We start from the raw sequence: 16929 nt of genomic DNA, 5'->3' as shown, positions 1-16929 counted from the left end.
GAGAGTTTTGTTAGAAGCTATTTAAGGATTGGTTAGATTTTTATTTTATTTTATTTTTTTGAAGGGTTATTTTTAAGCCTGATAAGCTTGATCTTGAAATTGGCTGATTGTCCTAACTGGTCTTGGTCTGTGGCTTAGGGGCTGCTTTTCTCCCTGCACCTGAAGGCTCCCCTTCCTGTCCAGGATAGACAGTGTTGAGAGTGATTTTTCACCGCATTGTGAAGTCTAGTTTTCTTTCCTGAATATGTAAAGAATGAACTACAAACTGTTTGGAATTATACTATTCTCAGAGGAAGTTTCAAATGAGGCATAAATATGGAAAATGTAACCACTTCAAAACAGAATACGATTGCTATGCCTATATTTCATTTGGCTGCTGTTCTTGTCCCAGAACAATTATCAGTCTTCTACACAATGTAATCAAATTTTGCCATAGCTCTGATCAAATAGAGTTAAAATTTCCAAGGTGTTGCAATAGATAACTTTTGAACAGTGTGTATATATAAATCTTAATTACTACAAGATGATTTGCATCTGTTATTACTGGGATGAATGTGCCCTCTTCTGACCATGGTTATTTCTGCTGTGTAGTATCTAGTGATGCAACCCATGAAGATGTATATGACTTGAAACTTAGTGCAAAGCTGAATGCATTCCACATTTATATTTGTGATCAGAAATGTAACATTGCAGATATTAAAATACAAGGTAAGTTATCATTTAAGTATTTGGACTAGTAGAGTTGAAAGAGATGCATCATTGCTTTTCCCCCTAAGTTTTTTAAAAGCTACTGTAGAAGTTGTACATCAATATTTCAGTAGCATTATTTAAATGTTTAACAGGAGATGAGAGAACAGCTGAGCATTAATCTGAGATTTTTAATAGCCAAGATACATGTATGATGGAGGAAAATGTATTTGGCAAAGTGCTTAGTTTTTAATGGGGTGAATTAAAAAAACTTGAGTCGCTAACTCACGAAGTACTGTGGACTTGAAATTCTCTAAGAGTTAGGCACTCAGCAGTGTTAGTGGCTGGTACTCAACCCTGTATTTTCAGAGAGAGTTAGAAATGGCCTTGTTGCTTCATCACTAATCTAAGAATATGTAGTAGAGGGCATAAAGCAAATCATTAGATCAGAATCTCCTAAGGTTGAACAGCTTGTACCATTTTTGCTAGAATTCAAAAAAGAATGTATGTCTTTAGTAATGTATTTATTTGAAGGTCCTTTTATATCAGAATCCCTTACTGTGTTTTTATACCTGTTGTTACCATGAACTAAAATTGGATTTTTTTCATCAGGAGTGGATGCTTCTGTTTCTATGAAAACTAAAAAGATAAAGGTTTTTTCCAGACTTGAGGACATCATAATCACAAATGTTGATCCAAAGACCATTCATAAAAAGGTGACTTGTGCAATGAGACAAGATTATAGAAGTGATGATTTTTTTTAAAAAATACACTTTATGACTAAAGAGAGCATAATCAATTGCTTAATAAATTTAATTGAGATATGTATGTTGAAGGCAAATGTGTTGCTTCAAAAAATGTCAAATTAAATAACTAAGGAGTTAAAAACTACATTTATACCAGAAAAGTAAAATATTTTCTTTTGAATATTTCATTATTTGCTTAGGTTAGTGTTCTGATATACCCTTTGGCAGAATGTCTAAAATCTCCAGTCAGACAGAAATAGCTAAATGAGATAATAGAATTGACTGGATTCACTCAAACTTGTGTATCCAGCTATGCTGTATTAAACATAGAATCATAGATATGGAGGACTGAAAGGAACCTCAGTAGGTCATGTAGACCATCCTAACAGGTGTTTGTCTAACCTGTTCTTAAAACCTCCAATGATAGGTTCCATGCCCCTTCACCCCTATGTCATTTGTTTCAGTGCTTAACTACTCTTTCAGTTAGGACACTTTACCTAAGGTCTAAACTAAATCTCCCTTGCTGCAAATTAAGCCCATTAATATTTGTCCTGTCCTGAATGGCTAAGGAGAATAATTTATTTTCCTCTTTCTACAACCTCTTACGTGCTTGAAGACTCTTTATCAAGTTCTTCCTAAAGGTCATGTTTTCTAGACCTTAGATCACTTTTGTTGCTCTCCTCTGTTGTTTCTCCAATTCATCCACATGTTTCCTAACTGTGGTGCCAAGAACTGGACACAGTGCTCCAGCTGATGCCTTATCAGCACTGGGTAGAGTGGAAGAATCTCTTCTCGTGACTCTTGCTAATATGTCCTAGAAGGTTTGCTATTTTTTGTGACAGTATTTAATTGTTGACTCATTTATTTTGTGATCCACTATAACCCCCATGTAATTTTTTGCAGTACTTCTTCCTAGGCAGTAATTTTCCATTGTGTATTTGTGCAGTTGATTATTCCTTCCTAAACATAGTACTACACATTTGTCCTTATTGAATTGCATCCTATTTAGTTCAGACCATTTCTTCAGTTTAAGATCATTTTCAGTTGTAATTCTGTTTTGTCTAATCCCCTTCTAGCTTGATGTTGTTGTCCTCAAACTTTGTTACTCTCTCTGCCATTTTCCAAATCTTTATGAAGCTATTGAATAGAACCAAACTCAGGACACATCTTTACAGGACCCCACTTCATATGCCTTTCCAGTTTGACTATGAATTGTTGATAGCTACTTTCTGCCAGTACTCAAAGATAATCACTAATGGCTCGGAGATCTCTTTAGCAAGATCCTTCTTAAGATGTACTTTGTCAGGTCCCTCTGACTTGAAGATGTCTAATTGTCCAAGTAATTCCTAATGTGTTCTTTTCCAGTTTTGAACCTCAGATCCTATCCCATTTACACTGATGTTGCCCATATTAGTCGTCTGATAACTATTAATTTTTTTTGGTGAAAACTGAAAGACAAAAGGCATTTAAGGCTGTGTTTTCTGTTACTATCTTTCCTTCCTCATTGAGTAATGGGCCTACCCTGTCCTCTGTCTTCCTCTTGTTTCTAATGTTTTGGTAAAATGTTTTCTTGATGCTGTTTGCTTCTCATTTTGTGTCTTGGCCTTTCTCATTTTGTCCCTACTTGCTTGTGGTAGTTTTTTTATAATCATCCTTCATAATTTGAACTGGTTTCCATTTCTTGTATGACTCTTTTTTGAATATACCTCTACTTTGATATAACGTTGTCCTTGGGAGCCAAAAAAATCTTACCACGTTATAGGTGAAACCATGTTATACTGAACTTGCGTTGATCCACTGGAGTGCGCAGCCCTGCCCCCACCCAGAGCACTGCTTTATTGCATTATATCTGAATTTGTGTTATATCGGGTAATGTTATATCGGGGTAGAGGTGTATTAGGTCATTAAAGATCTCCTGATTAAGCCAGAGTAGTCGTTTATCATACTTCTCATCATTCCTCAGCACTGGGATGGCTTGCACTTGTGTCCTTAATAATGTCTCTTTAAAGAACTGCCAATTCTGCTGAACCCCGTTTTATCCTTTAGACTTGTTTTCCACAAGATCTTACTTACCAGTTCTCTGAGTTTGCTAAAGTTTTTGTTAAAGACCATTGTCTTAATTCTACTGTTTGCCTTCCTACCATTCCTTAGAATTATGAACTCATCATTTCATGATCACTTTCACCCAATGTGCCTTCCATCTTCAAATTCTCAACCAATTCATCCCTATTTGTCAGAATCAAATCTAGAATAGCCTCTCCCTTTGTTGCTTTCTTCACCATCTGCAATAAAAGTTGTCTCCAATGCATTCCAAAAACTTGTTGAATAATCTCTACCCTGCTGTATTATTTTCCCAATAGATGTCTGGATGATTGAAGTCCTCCATTACCACCAAGTCACATATATTGCTTGTTAATAGACTTGTGGTTACATTATATTTGTTTTAGATGACTTGTGTTACCTTCTTGGGTTATGACAGAATTAACAAAAGGTTACTCCAGGATACTAAATACATATATGTAATAAAATAGCTTAATTCAATTCTTCCAGGCTGTCTCCATAATGGGAGATGAAGTGTTTCGATTCAAAATGGTCCTTTATCCAGACGCTACTGAAGGAGAAGATTACACTGATATGTCCAAGGTGGATGGTAAAATGTGTCTAAAAGTGGGCTGCATTCAAATAGTTTATCTCCATAAATTCTTCATGTCACTTCTGGTAAGATGTTACTAGCATGTATAATTTGGTACATTTAGTTTCAGTTAATAGTTTCTATGCTGCCCAAAAATTCAAGAAACCTGTTTTATGCCATATTATTGTTGCTGTGGTGGTCCCAGGATATAAGAGAGAGAGAAGCTGGGTGAGGTAATATATTTTATTGGACCAATTTCTCTCACCAGAAGAAGTTGGTCTAATGAAATATTTTACCTCAGTCACTGTCTCTCTGAAACATAAACATGTAAGACTAAGTTCCTTACCCTGAAGACACGATGTTTAGAAGTTGCACCACTCAGCAAGAGGTTGATAAATACGAAGGGGAATGATGAAGAACGAGTGATATGGTGACTTAGTTTTGACATGTACAAATAGTTGAATGTGAGTGTAAACCTTTCAGATGTAGATATCTTATCAACCAAAAATACAATTGCTAGACATAAATGTACAATAGTGCATCCTGCTTTAGATGCATGTTCCAAGTACGATTGAATTCTATGAGTACCCATCAGTTAGAATCTTTGCTAGCAGATGATTGTGTAAGTGAGGCAGATAGACTTAAGAATTGTGAACTCCAACTTAACTATATTTTAGCAGGGACCAGGGCTAGCGAGAGCGCAAATGGATTAGACAGATTCCACAGCCAGCCCCCACTGACAACCTCTGCCTCAGCAGCCTATCGAGTGCTTTGAGCTTGTCACCTGGTAACTCTGCCCCAGTCACCCACCCAGCATCCTGGCATGCTTCACAGGCACCTTCTGCCTAGGAATGAGGAAAGGGCTCAGGGGCTGGCAGTGCAGGGCAGAGGCAGGTGCTTGGATCAGGCCTGGCCATTACCTACAATCATTCAGATCATGGGGTTGTCCAGACAGAAACAGCAGCTACGCTGAGCCCCAGTCCCTGGGAGAGCTGCAAGACCAATACTCCAGGGGCCTTGACACCCATGGATGGGAGGATGTGGCTTCTCATAGTGGAAATAGTTGCGAACCCTCCAGCTGCTGCCTCTCAGGAATGGTCCCTTCTTGTCTTCTGTCCAGTGGCTCCACTTTGCCATCTACCACTCTGCCAACTACCACTCTGTTTCTGTCTGCGTTGCAGCGCCTTCCCATGCCACTCCCAACTCCACCCATAACTGCACCAGCAGACCACCTGGGACTGTGTTGCAGCCCACAGTTTGGGAACCCTGATGTAAAGTACTTATTTTTGTGCTACATGAGAGATTGCTGTTTTCCAACAGAACTTCCTGAACAATTTCCAAGCAGCAAAGGAAGCCTTGAGTGCAGCTACAGTCCAGGCTGCAGAAATGGCTGCTTCCAGCATGAAAGATTTTGCTAAGAAGAGCTTCCGCCTTTCAATGGATATCAACTTAAAAGCTCCAGTTGTAGTCATCCCTGAGTCTTCAGTCTCCCATAATGCTCTGGTAGCAGATCTTGGTTTGATCAGAGTTCAGAATGAATTTAAATTGGACTTCACAGATAAATCTTCAGTTCCTCCAGTCATTGACAACATGGCTGTTCAACTAACTCATTTGAAGCTATCAAGGTATAAACTACTGTGTTTCACTTGATACTGAATGTTTAAAATTAGTGTTAAAACTGTTAAAGTGCCAACAGTGCTCTTCATAGAGTAAGAAGATAAAGCTTGTGCCTCGAAAAATGTAGTGCCTAAACAGGTTGTACGGATGTCATGGGGAAGGGGGAAGTTGTGCAATAGGAAAGCAAAGTGGTTGATTGAAGAGACTCAATATGTTAATTGTTAAATCTGCTTTTAAAAAAAATAATAATTTTTTTTTAGTTCCTGTTCTATTTTACACAGCCTTTTTAGAGGATAGGAGTAGGATTCGTAGGTTTCCTGGAATGACAAAACTGGTGGTGGCGGTTGTGGGTTTTTAATTATTTTTTAAATACTTTTTTGGGTTCTTTGGAAGTGACACATGAACAGTACAAAGGCCCTTGTGATGAATTTGTAAAGTTATAATCAAGGCACTACCTTTCACTACCAGAATACAGATAAACACTCACACACAGACTCATATCTTCTATAGAATTTCATATATACTTTTATTTTGTGCATCATAAATGTAAAATAAGTAGAAATAAATTAATACATTATTGCTGGGAAAACACTCTTTTTTACATAGTTTACTAGAAATTAGTGTATTCCATATACTGGCCAGGAACATAAGATTATTGGCCTTGGCACAGTAGTTTTTGCTGACAAGCTAATGTTTGCCTACAATTATTGCACAGTATTACCTGTGATACTGCACTAACCTATACTTTACATAGAAAAGAAGTGCACAACTGCAGAGATTGTGTGATATCTGTGGAAATCTTTACTTGCTAGTGGCAACCACTATGTTCTTTTCTCATGAATGAATAAACTAAAACATTTAAGATATGATTCTGAGTTGAGATTTAAATGCTCTTTATAGCTGTAGTATCATGAAAAGGCTGAAGGGCAAAGCTCCAAGCTCTTGGTTTTGGGCATGGTTTCTGTACAGAAATCTAGGTTTTCACCTGCTCTTTTCTCTTCTAATTTCCCAGCTACTCATGGAGAAGTAAGGGAAGAACTGTATGTCAACAGAGATTCAATAGATGTTCAGGGCTGCCCAGAGGAGTCAGGGGGCCTGGGGCAAAGCAATTTTTGGGGCCCCTTCCATTAAAAAATGTTGCAATACTATATTCTCGTGGGGGCCTGGGGCAAATTGCCCCATTTGCCCCCTCTTTCTGGGCGGCCCTGTAGATGTTACTTTCATCTTTTTCTGTGTGTTTTCAGGAGTATTATACCTATCACTTGTCAACCAGATGTTGAAATTTTACAGCCAGTAAATCTGGTTTTGTCAGTCCAGAGAAATTTAGCAGCTGCTTGGTATCACGAGATTCCAGCAATTGGGATCAAAGGAGACCTAAAACCTATGCAGGTAATGCCACAACAAACTAATTGTTGCCTTTTAAATAGTAATAGATTTCTGTAATGATCTTGTAAACTTGTTTTGTAGCACTCGAGGTTCTTGATGTTTACAGAATACTGGTTTATTTGGTACCAGGGTGTTCCTTGGCTGTCTCCCAGTCATCTACAATTCCAGCCTGACAGTGATCTGATGTGGTTGTGGTGTCATGTGTTGTATGGCTTCATTGTAGTCAGATGACCAATACTTAGTGATTTGGGTGCATGATAAAATGAAGTCTATATTTAGAATCAGCTGATCCTGGCAGAGCTCAAATACCATAGTCCTATGGATTAATAGCCAGCAGTATACATCCGCATGTGTTTTCCTTTATTAAGCAGCAGCTTTAACACAAGCAGACCAAACCTGGCTGCTTTATCATAGCAAGAAAGAAAACTGCTTTGCTAGAATCCAGAAGCTAAGTTGCAGGCTCTGAACTTCAGCTTAGTTAGACTGCCCTGTATTACACAGTTATTTGAGTGAATGTTAAGTCTTTCAGTTTTCATTGTAAATAAAAATCATCAGACCTCAGCTTTATCCTCTCCCTTTCTTTCCCCGTCATTTTCACAGTGTAGCAAGAGTCCCACTTTAATGGCCTCAAGAGTCCCAAATTTTAGCCAGGAATCAGTGTAGGGGTTGCCATAACCCCTGTACCAGTAAGGAGAAGGGAATTGATATATCGGGCTTTTTTTGGCCAGGGCCACCACAGGAGTCTTCTCGTAGCATGATCCTTCTGGGATTGGAGATGTCTGTCCTATGGCCAGAATCCACCAGTGGCATGGCACAAGGTGGGGTACATGGCACCAAAAGAGGCCCAATGTAGTTACTCAAATGTTGTCAAACCTAAATGCATTAACAGCATACATTTCTAGAGACTTTAAGAATTGTCCTGTAAAGGTATATTGCTGTTACTTGTAAAAAGTAGTAATTATATATTCATAACAATCTATCTTGCATTAGGATTCCTTAATGTTGAATTACTTATTTACGCGGTCATAAAAAGAGTTGCATCCTAATTTAACACTTCCCAGACTTAATGTTGCCTACTTTTCTTTTCATTGACGAAGCAATTCTGTTCCATATGGAATGAACTCACTCTTTTTATTAAATAATTATTAAGCTATGTGGGGCCAGCAAGCGTTTGAAAGTGATGGATTAGGTTCTTTTTGTTTAAATCAAAAAGAAGCAAATGGCATCTTGGAAAAAGGAAAAATATTCTTCATCTTAGAATTTTTAGACTTCTTCAGCCAAAATTGTTCCTTTTCAATCAAATTACAACCTTGTTCACAGAGGAAACATACCTAATTAGAATGTTGGTAGGAATTGCTGGAAAGAAAAGAGAGACCTTCACTAAAATGGAATGAATTGGACTGAAGCATCTAGTTTGGGTGGCATGGTGATGGTACTACTAATAAAGAGGCAAGTTCTCAATGTGTGTTGATGAGTATCTTCACTGGAAATAGTTGTGTTTTACAATTTACAGATTGCGCTCAGTGAAGATGACCTAACTGTCCTCATGAAAATTTTGCTGGATAACCTTGGAGATGCTTCTTTCCAGTCAAGTGCTACACAACAGACCCTTCAAGAAGCTCAAAAAACAAAAAAGGAAAAGAGTCAAAGTGATTCTCATCTCCATGAAGGTACAACTTTAATCCAAAATTGAGCTCAAGTTCAGAAAAAGATGAGCTGTTTTTGGTTAATAATTGCATGTACTTTGAAAGTATAACGTCGGTAAACTAATGAATTGTTCTACCTGCTGACCTTTGCATACATGGAGCTTATCTAGCATTGCAGTTAAATGCTGTGTATTTTTTCTTTCTTTTGCTTAGTTATTCATTAGAACTTAAATATTGATATTTGCTTTTGGCTTATTGAATTTACAGTTTAATGGATTATGGAGAAGTTACAGAATACAACAAAATCTGTAGCTAAGAGAAGAGTAGTGATACGACTATGAAGCTGAATAAAAACTGAAGAATATTTATTAAGATATTTATACTAGTTGCTTTTGTACAATAAGTTTCATTTGTCAGTTCAATATAATAAATTGCTTCCATAGATGTAGTTTCTTGAGGTAAAGTGACAACCCACACAGACCCTAAATGATAAAACCAAATAGATTTGAAGATGTACTTAAATGCATGTGCGGTTGTATTTAACTGGAATATATGGACCCAAAGAGTCAAGATCCTGTCACTGTCCACATTAAAGAGCCTTAAACAAGGTTTAGAGCTTGGTATGCAGAGATCTCAGCTTGCTGAGTACCATTGCAAACACACCTTTAAAAATTGTTTTAACCTTTTATTATGGATACAGAAAAGAAGAAAAATTAGTTAAAACATTTGAAATCTAAAGTATTAAGGGAGGATTTCACTTTAGCACCATCTGTTGTTCCCTTTTGTTGGAGAGAGTTTTTAGAAGGAAAAACTTCCTCCTTTGACAGTCAAGACAGTAATAGCTGTTCTTTTGGAAAAAAGAGAAAAAGCTGATAGAGATGGGTTGGTGCTCGCATTGCTGTTAAACGCTTACCCCGTTTCTTAGAAGGCAAAACAAGACAGATGTGCACAACAGGGAAGAGAAAACAAGAGCAAAGATAGGAAATGCAGCTTCTGGCTCTGATGCTGACTCTCACTTGCAGAGAGAGTTGCTGTTGGAGAAACACAGGCACAGCTCCTGGTCTTATCTACCACGTTCAGAACTGGAAAAAGTGTACCAGCATCAGGCTGTTTAGAGCATTGCTTTGAATTGCCTCTTCCTGGTCACAGGGTAACAGCAGTGTTGCAAAATATACAGTCTTGGCCAGGTTATAATTACACAGTGGGGAAAAGGGAGTAGGATAGGAAAGAAGAAATAAGATGGGGTAGGAAAAGGACTCGTGGCAGGCAGAGACACAAATTATCTAATCCCAGTAGATGTATGGGATTCAGCTGGAGCCAGTCGAGGGGGCAGTGTCATATGGGTCTTTGGCCTCTGGACATCTTTCATATTGGGATGACAAAGGCTCAGGGTCCTAGAAGATGGTGAGAGTGGCAACCACAATGTTTAAGCCAACTTGGGTAGCCAAAATCATGTTTTTGTTTGTTTGTTTGTTTTAAAAGACACCAGAAAGGAATGATGGATGGAATAGCCCATCTTCTCATTTTGTCTACTAGTTAGGCCTAGTTTCTGATAAACCTATTTTGGTTCATTGATTTTTCAGTCTCACACTCTGTGGTTTACCAGGCATAATCTTAACACAGTCCTTGAATTGTATCAGGAGGTTCTTTTGTTGGAACTAATTCAGTCTTAACCTTCTGAATTTGAAAGATGATATTAAGCTTTGTGGGACATATTCTAATAGACTTCTTGGTTTTTAAAAGCAAAATTAAGTTGTTGTGAGTGTATGAAATTTTCTTTCAATTTGTAGATCATGATCTCACTTCAAGGCAAAGAGATATTTCTGTATCACAGCCTCCTGTGGAATATTATTCAACTCTTAAATTTGACTTCAACTTTGAGTCACTTTCAATAGTTCTTTACAGCAATGACCATAATCAGGTATGTGGTGAAATCTTCTAAAAGCTGGGGAGGGAAAATGTCAATTTTTTTAATCGGTAAAATTCATGATAGGAGAATAAAAACATTCTCTATTCTTGCTAATTTCGTATGATACCTTTGCTTTAGTAGAACTTATGATTTACATTCTGTTACTTATGAACTACTTGAGTAAAATTGTTACATACTTTTCCATTTTAATAAATACTAGGAATATGGTAAACTAGTTCACATGAAAAATTACATATGTGCATATTTGAAACATCATTCCAGTTCACACTGGACATTAGGCTTTATTATGTAAAATAGAAACTGTTATTGAGCTAAAAAGGGCAATTCATTAAAAAAATTGTGAAGTGTTGAGACAAATGAGATGTACAAGTGAGGCTAATCTTGGAAAATGTTCAGTGTTTGTAGGTGACTGTAGGGCAAATGTAAATCTGCTCCTAGTGGCCCCTGGGTATGCCATTGGCAACCATGATGCACATAATTATTACCAAAATTCTTGAATCATAAATGGAGTTTGATAAAAGGTATTAAGAAAAGTTTGTTTGAGATTGGGATCAACTTAACTGTTAAATGTTTAGTGGGCTCGGAATGGTACCATAATAATCAGGGCCTTTGCAAGCCTGAATTTGACATGGTTTGTCATGGTAGCCATAGTTACAGCCAAAATACCAGTTTTTGTTGCTTACAGACTTCAGTTAACTGAGCATGTTAGATCACACCAGGTTATTTTTTTCTTCCTTGCTGTCATCCTTCCCATGTATGCTTGGTGCAGTTTGGAGATGCCTCAGTTGCGTTCTTTCCCATTTGCGATAGGACAAATACAACAGATGAGAAATTCATAGTATAGGCTTCAGGAGGATCAGATGCATTGCTGTCCAAGTCTTTGTTGTTCATACTTTTTAAAGTAGTTATAGAAAACACTAAATGCCCCTAGTATATGAAGCGAATATTTATCCTAAAAGAATGATAGACACCTGGCTTTCTATACTTTGTCAGGTGGGATATAGACTGGCTTTGTGACAAAGACAACTTTGGTTCTATTGGTCAGTTATCTCTCTCCTGGTAGTGGATAATGATCACTTTTTATATTGTTGATCATGAGATAGTGTTAATTCATCTAGGGACTACAGTACTGAATGAGGCTGCCATTAAGTTGATTTCTTTTCTCCCCTCAGCAGTTGTGAGCAACTGCTTTTCTTGACAAAGATCTTCTTCTGTAGGATGTCTTTCAGTCGCACCTGACGGTGTGTGTGTGCGCACACGTGTGTGCACATGTACACAGCTAAGGAATTTAGTCAAGAGGCTTATTTTCAGTCTGCTGATGACACAAAACTGTCTCTGTAATTCAGATGATGCAGTTCAGCACTTCAGCCTTGGTTGCTCTCACCCATGCTCTAATCTCATCTAAAATAAGTATAACTTACTTCTCTTGTAACCAAATCATAAAGTACATTCAATCTCTAACATAAGCAGGAATACACTTATGTTAATCTTCCATTCCCTGTTTTTCCATTCCCCATTTTTCCATTCTCCATAATTAATGTTTCCCACTGTTTTTGTAGCAGTCCCTGCTTTCACTGCATAGTGACAGTTTACGCCTCGGTGAACTCAGACTACGTCTCATGGCATCATCAGGGAAGATGTTTTCAGATGGTTCAATGGATGTTAATATTAAACTCAAGACGTGTACCCTGGATGATCTCAGAGAAGGGATTCAGAAAGTAACAGCGAGGTTAGTTGAATGCATCACAAATGAAGAGCTGCAGTGAAGTGGTATCTCTTGTAAATTACTTTTGAGAAGAATCTTGGCGTTAGCAGCTTTACTGAAATTTTTTAAATAAACGTTAGGTATAATGTCTGTTGTATGTATTTGCTGAGCCGTGGAATAATAGTATGGACAAATGTCAAAATAGAGCTGCCAGACACAAAGAGAAGTAAATGGGAGACCTGGATCTCTGAAACTTCATAAAGCTTGGAATTGCTGGCTCAAGTTGAACCCCATTTAGAGCTAGGTGGTTTTGTGTACTTAAAAACTTAATTCACGTTCCCTGTCACAACATTTCAAACACTGATATAGTGTAATAAAATACACTAGACTACATTCGTATGACTGTAAAACAGAATTCATACTTGTGCCTAGTTTCTTTGCTTATCGAACACAAAAGGAATTCATTACTTTTGAGCTGTAATATATTGAAATAAGTGACCTTGAGGAGAGAGAATGCATTCCATTACCACTCCCCTTCTCTATCCAAATTCTTCTAATGCTATAAAAGTTCATTAAAATAATGCTTTTTAAATTTCTTTTTCAGAATGATTGACAAGAAATGTGGCAAGACAGATAATGATATGATTGATATAAACTACAAGCAAGATACAAATGGGATTGAAGTAGTTGCTATCCTTGATAAGCTATATGTGTGCACCAGTGTGGAGTTCCTGCTAACAGTAGCAGACTTCTTTATTAAATCTATGCCAACAGCTTCAACTGAGAGGTCTACTCAGGTTCAGTTAAAGCATGCCCCTGGAAAGCCCAAATATGAAAAAGGTTTGTAAAAATATATCTGGCTTTTTAAGGAGTCTCTGGGGGAAAGGAACATCCAGAATCACATAAGTTGCTGATATTTTTTGAAGTTGTGTGGAACAGTATATCAAAGGACAGTGTTGAGTCCCCAAAATGAAGATAAATATGGTCAGTTAAAGTGCCAGAGATCATACTGAACTGAACAGTAATCTTATCTAACTCTTGGAACACACCTAGGGGTATGTTCTCCAGAGATCTTAATAGGCTGGGATCAATTTCTACAGGGACACTAGAAGTATTTTTCCTTGTTACAGTAAATTCTGTAAAAATAACTTGCATACCTATTTTTTTCACCCAGCAGTTGCTGTATATCTGTAGGCACTGAAAAAAAACTTAAATATTCAAAGGAAGCACACTTAAATTATAATACTTTTATATGGACCATTAGTCTAAGCATAATTCTCTGCTTTTAAGAAAGCAAGAAAGTGAAGAGAGAAACAGCACACTTCAAATGCAGGTTACAAAGAGCATTTCATCCTACATATATGCTTTTGGAGTGTAAAATCCTCCTTGGCTAAAAAAGACTTGAGAACAACACTGAGTTCCCTAGTTTGAAATTTTGGGGGGATTTTTAGTCCAAAATCCAAAACCTACCTATGTTCTCCTGCCTGGTAGAATTTTAAGGCTCCAACACTGCAATATGATTAAATAAGAAAAAGAAGCAATTTGTTTTTCAGAACAGCTGTGGTCTAATATGATGAATAATTTCTTTCTGTTCATAGGGCAAGGGTCAGGAATTCAGGCTGTATCTAGACTGATCCTGCAAAAATTCAGTGTTGAAGCTTTTCACCTAAAGCAATTATTTGCTTTCCTTTTACTTATGGCATCACAAGGCATCGGTTTCCCACATGCCTTTGGCTTCTCCAGCTGCAACATATGGAACTCTCTAACTTCAGTATAACCTCTTGTAGGGGAGCATACTGGAGGACTTTGTGTTCTGTAAAGAGACCTCTTTCTGAGAAATTTATTCATAAAGACTTGGAAATAGGAGGTTAAGTAATTTTTAATATTAGGAACTACTAGTAGATGTTTACAGTCACTTTTTAGTCAGTTGTGGGTAAGTTTTTTGTTGGTAGTGTGTGTTTGTGGGGTTTTTTTTTGTTTTTGTTTTTTGGCCTAAGTGATCACTTTACATCTGTAGTATACCCTGGCTCCCACTGTTTTCAACGAGCCTTATCATGTACAGCACCTTTTTCTGGCTACTAGTGGATTATTCAATGTATTGTTTATAGGACACACAGGGTTCTAGTAAATGGCTGTGATGAAACCAACTCACAGCATAAGGTGTCATAATTTGAGGAAAACCTTCATGAAGTTCTGCTTTGGATCAGAAACTAGAAACAAGTTTCTTTAGATTTTTTTCTACTGTATAAGATCGCAACTCTTCTTAATCCACCATAAAGTAATTGTTGAATAGCATTTTTAATGATGTAATTTAAGTATGTCTCAGTACTTTTTTTATTTTTGCCCAGAGGGTTCCTTGCGGCCAAACATGACAGTAAAAGCAGTGATCCTGGACCCAGAAATTGTATTTGTTGCCAATTTGACCAAGGCTGATGCTCCTGCCTTAAAAGCTTCATTCCAGTGTGATTTCTCTTTATCATCTGATAAGCTTGTACAAAGGATGACAGCTCAAGTGAAGGATGTAAAAGTGCTGGCCTGTGCTTTCCTCAGAGAAAAGCAGGACAAGAATATCACCACTGTAAGAAAACTATCAGCATGCTTCAGAGGAAACTAGGCACAGAACTATTGGTTCATATAGCCTTTAATCAGTTGAGCCTCCCCCTTTGTGGCCCTCCTGTCCCTCCCCCCCCCCCCAAAAAAAAAAAGTCCAGCTTAGTTCCAGGGTAACATGAAGAGATGTGTAAGGAGGGGTGGGGGGCAAGGCATAGCAATTGTACTGTACCCTGAAGAGAGAACTGATTTGGGCTGTTTTAGTCAAAAAGTGATGGAATCACCTAGAGAATGCTCTGACAATTTCCTTCATCTTAAATCAAAGAAGCTGGAGCTTCAGCACCTCTGCTGGTATCAGTTTTGTGTCAATATTGCATGTGGAGAGAGGCCACTTATAACATCAAGCTGGTATGGGTGGCGTGTTCTTTCTGATTTGTACAAATATACTGTTAACCATCTTTTCCCCAGCTCCGTTTCATTCTGTTTGCTCACAGGCCAACATGTCTGAGCTCCATAAGCCACTTCTCCAGTTGCTTCCTAGAGAAGACACTGATTATATAGTCGTTTTCTATTTCAAAATATGATTTAGCAAAAGCTTGTGAGCTAAGGCTTGAGCATAAAGCAGAAATTGATGATAGCAAGAACATATTGTAGTTAGGAAACTAAAGGTAACTTACTAATGATGAGTTAAGAGTATTTAATAGAAAACTGTTGACTTCATATGGGCTAAATTTGAGCCTGTAGGGTTAGCCTTGAGTTAGGGTGACCAGATGTCCCGATTTTATAGGGACAGTCCCGATTTTTGGGTCTTTCTCTTATATAGGCTCCTATTACCCCCCCACCCCCGTCCTGATATTTCACATTTGCTGTCTGATCACCCTAGCCGTGAGTATGGGCAACTGGCAACAGCATTACTCTAGAACTAGTACTGTGGAAGTCTACTGGGCTCCTCATCTCTTTTGCTGAGAGTGTGGGGAGTAACTTGTTTAACCTCTTTTCAGGAAGTAGCTTACTTACCCCAGGAATCTGGTCAGCTCTGTCCACTTCCTGCCCTTCAGTCCTCTTGCTCACAGGAGAGTATCTGGTGCACAACTACTGGAGCTCCTGCCTCCATGCCAGCTGTATTCCCCTGTAACAGCTGCGTAGCTCTGTGCTTTTTGCCAAGTGCTAAGTCCCTTTGGCCATTAATTAGAAAGATGTGGGGGGAAAACATTTTTAAATGGTGGAAGCTGGGAATTAATTTATTTCATAACCTTAAATTCAAATACTCCCTTCAGGTATTACAGCCTTGTTCTTTGGTTGTGGAGAATATGACACATGTTTCAGGAGAACAAAGTATGGCAGTGACAATAGAACAACTTATTATAAAGGTTAGTAATATTGTTAGAAATTGACTTAGAAAAAGCAATTACATTAATCAGATTAAAATTTTAACTTTTTTGTTATTGCTGTCCAAAGTTTCCAATTTAGACCATCAAAATTCTATGTGTAATTGTGGTGTGGATGTCAAAACATTTTGGTAATACCACGATGAACAAGCACTGATGGTATTTTAAAATACAGTGTACTGAAGTATTAATTAGTATTAATATATACTCGGGTAGAGTGAAATCTGGTCAGTTTAAAAAAAAAAATCGGATAGTACCCTTTTTCCTGAGTCTCCAGCCAGTCTTTTTGGTTTCATAATTGGTTTTTCCTATTTTTAAAACATACTTTCCCCTATTACTGGGTGCAAGAACTACATTTGTAACGTAAATTGATAGTTGCTTGAAATTTATGCACAATTACTTCTCTGCAAATGGTATAATTTGATAATTCTTAGAAGCACTAATAACAGTTGTAAAATACCTTTCACTTAATGGCTTAATCAGTAATTTAAGGATAGCTACAGTAAGAATCTTCACTTGACATTACTGCTAACGCTCCATTTTTATATAATGTGTGTTCCAATTATATCAGGGAAACTGGCACATATGATGTATTACAGTAAATCAGATTTCACCATTCGTAGCAAGTCTTGACAATAAGAA

The 16929-nt window shown here is 37.6% G+C and overlaps 1 protein-coding gene across 1 annotated transcript in view; it reads left to right on the top strand.

Annotated features, from left to right (window-relative positions):
• Positions 1–16929, top strand: part of VPS13C (vacuolar protein sorting 13 homolog C) — a 131549-nt gene that overhangs the window by 44097 nt on the left and 70523 nt on the right. Inside the window, exons 27-37 of the mRNA XM_030579044.1 lie at positions 592–708; positions 1300–1403; positions 3984–4151; positions 5386–5690; positions 6927–7071; positions 8582–8738; positions 10505–10635; positions 12204–12373; positions 12954–13189; positions 14698–14927; positions 16177–16269. Coding sequence (XP_030434904.1) covers positions 592–708; positions 1300–1403; positions 3984–4151; positions 5386–5690; positions 6927–7071; positions 8582–8738; positions 10505–10635; positions 12204–12373; positions 12954–13189; positions 14698–14927; positions 16177–16269 — 1856 coding nt within the window. The remainder of the gene's footprint in view (positions 1–591; positions 709–1299; positions 1404–3983; positions 4152–5385; positions 5691–6926; positions 7072–8581; positions 8739–10504; positions 10636–12203; positions 12374–12953; positions 13190–14697; positions 14928–16176; positions 16270–16929) is intronic.

The sequence above is a fragment of the Gopherus evgoodei genome, chromosome 10, assembly GCF_007399415.2.
Source record: "Gopherus evgoodei ecotype Sinaloan lineage chromosome 10, rGopEvg1_v1.p, whole genome shotgun sequence".
In the NCBI taxonomy this organism is placed as follows: Eukaryota; Metazoa; Chordata; order Testudines; family Testudinidae; genus Gopherus; species Gopherus evgoodei.
The sequence above is the reverse complement of the archived record's forward strand: the minus strand, read 5'-3'. Positions and strand labels throughout refer to the sequence as shown.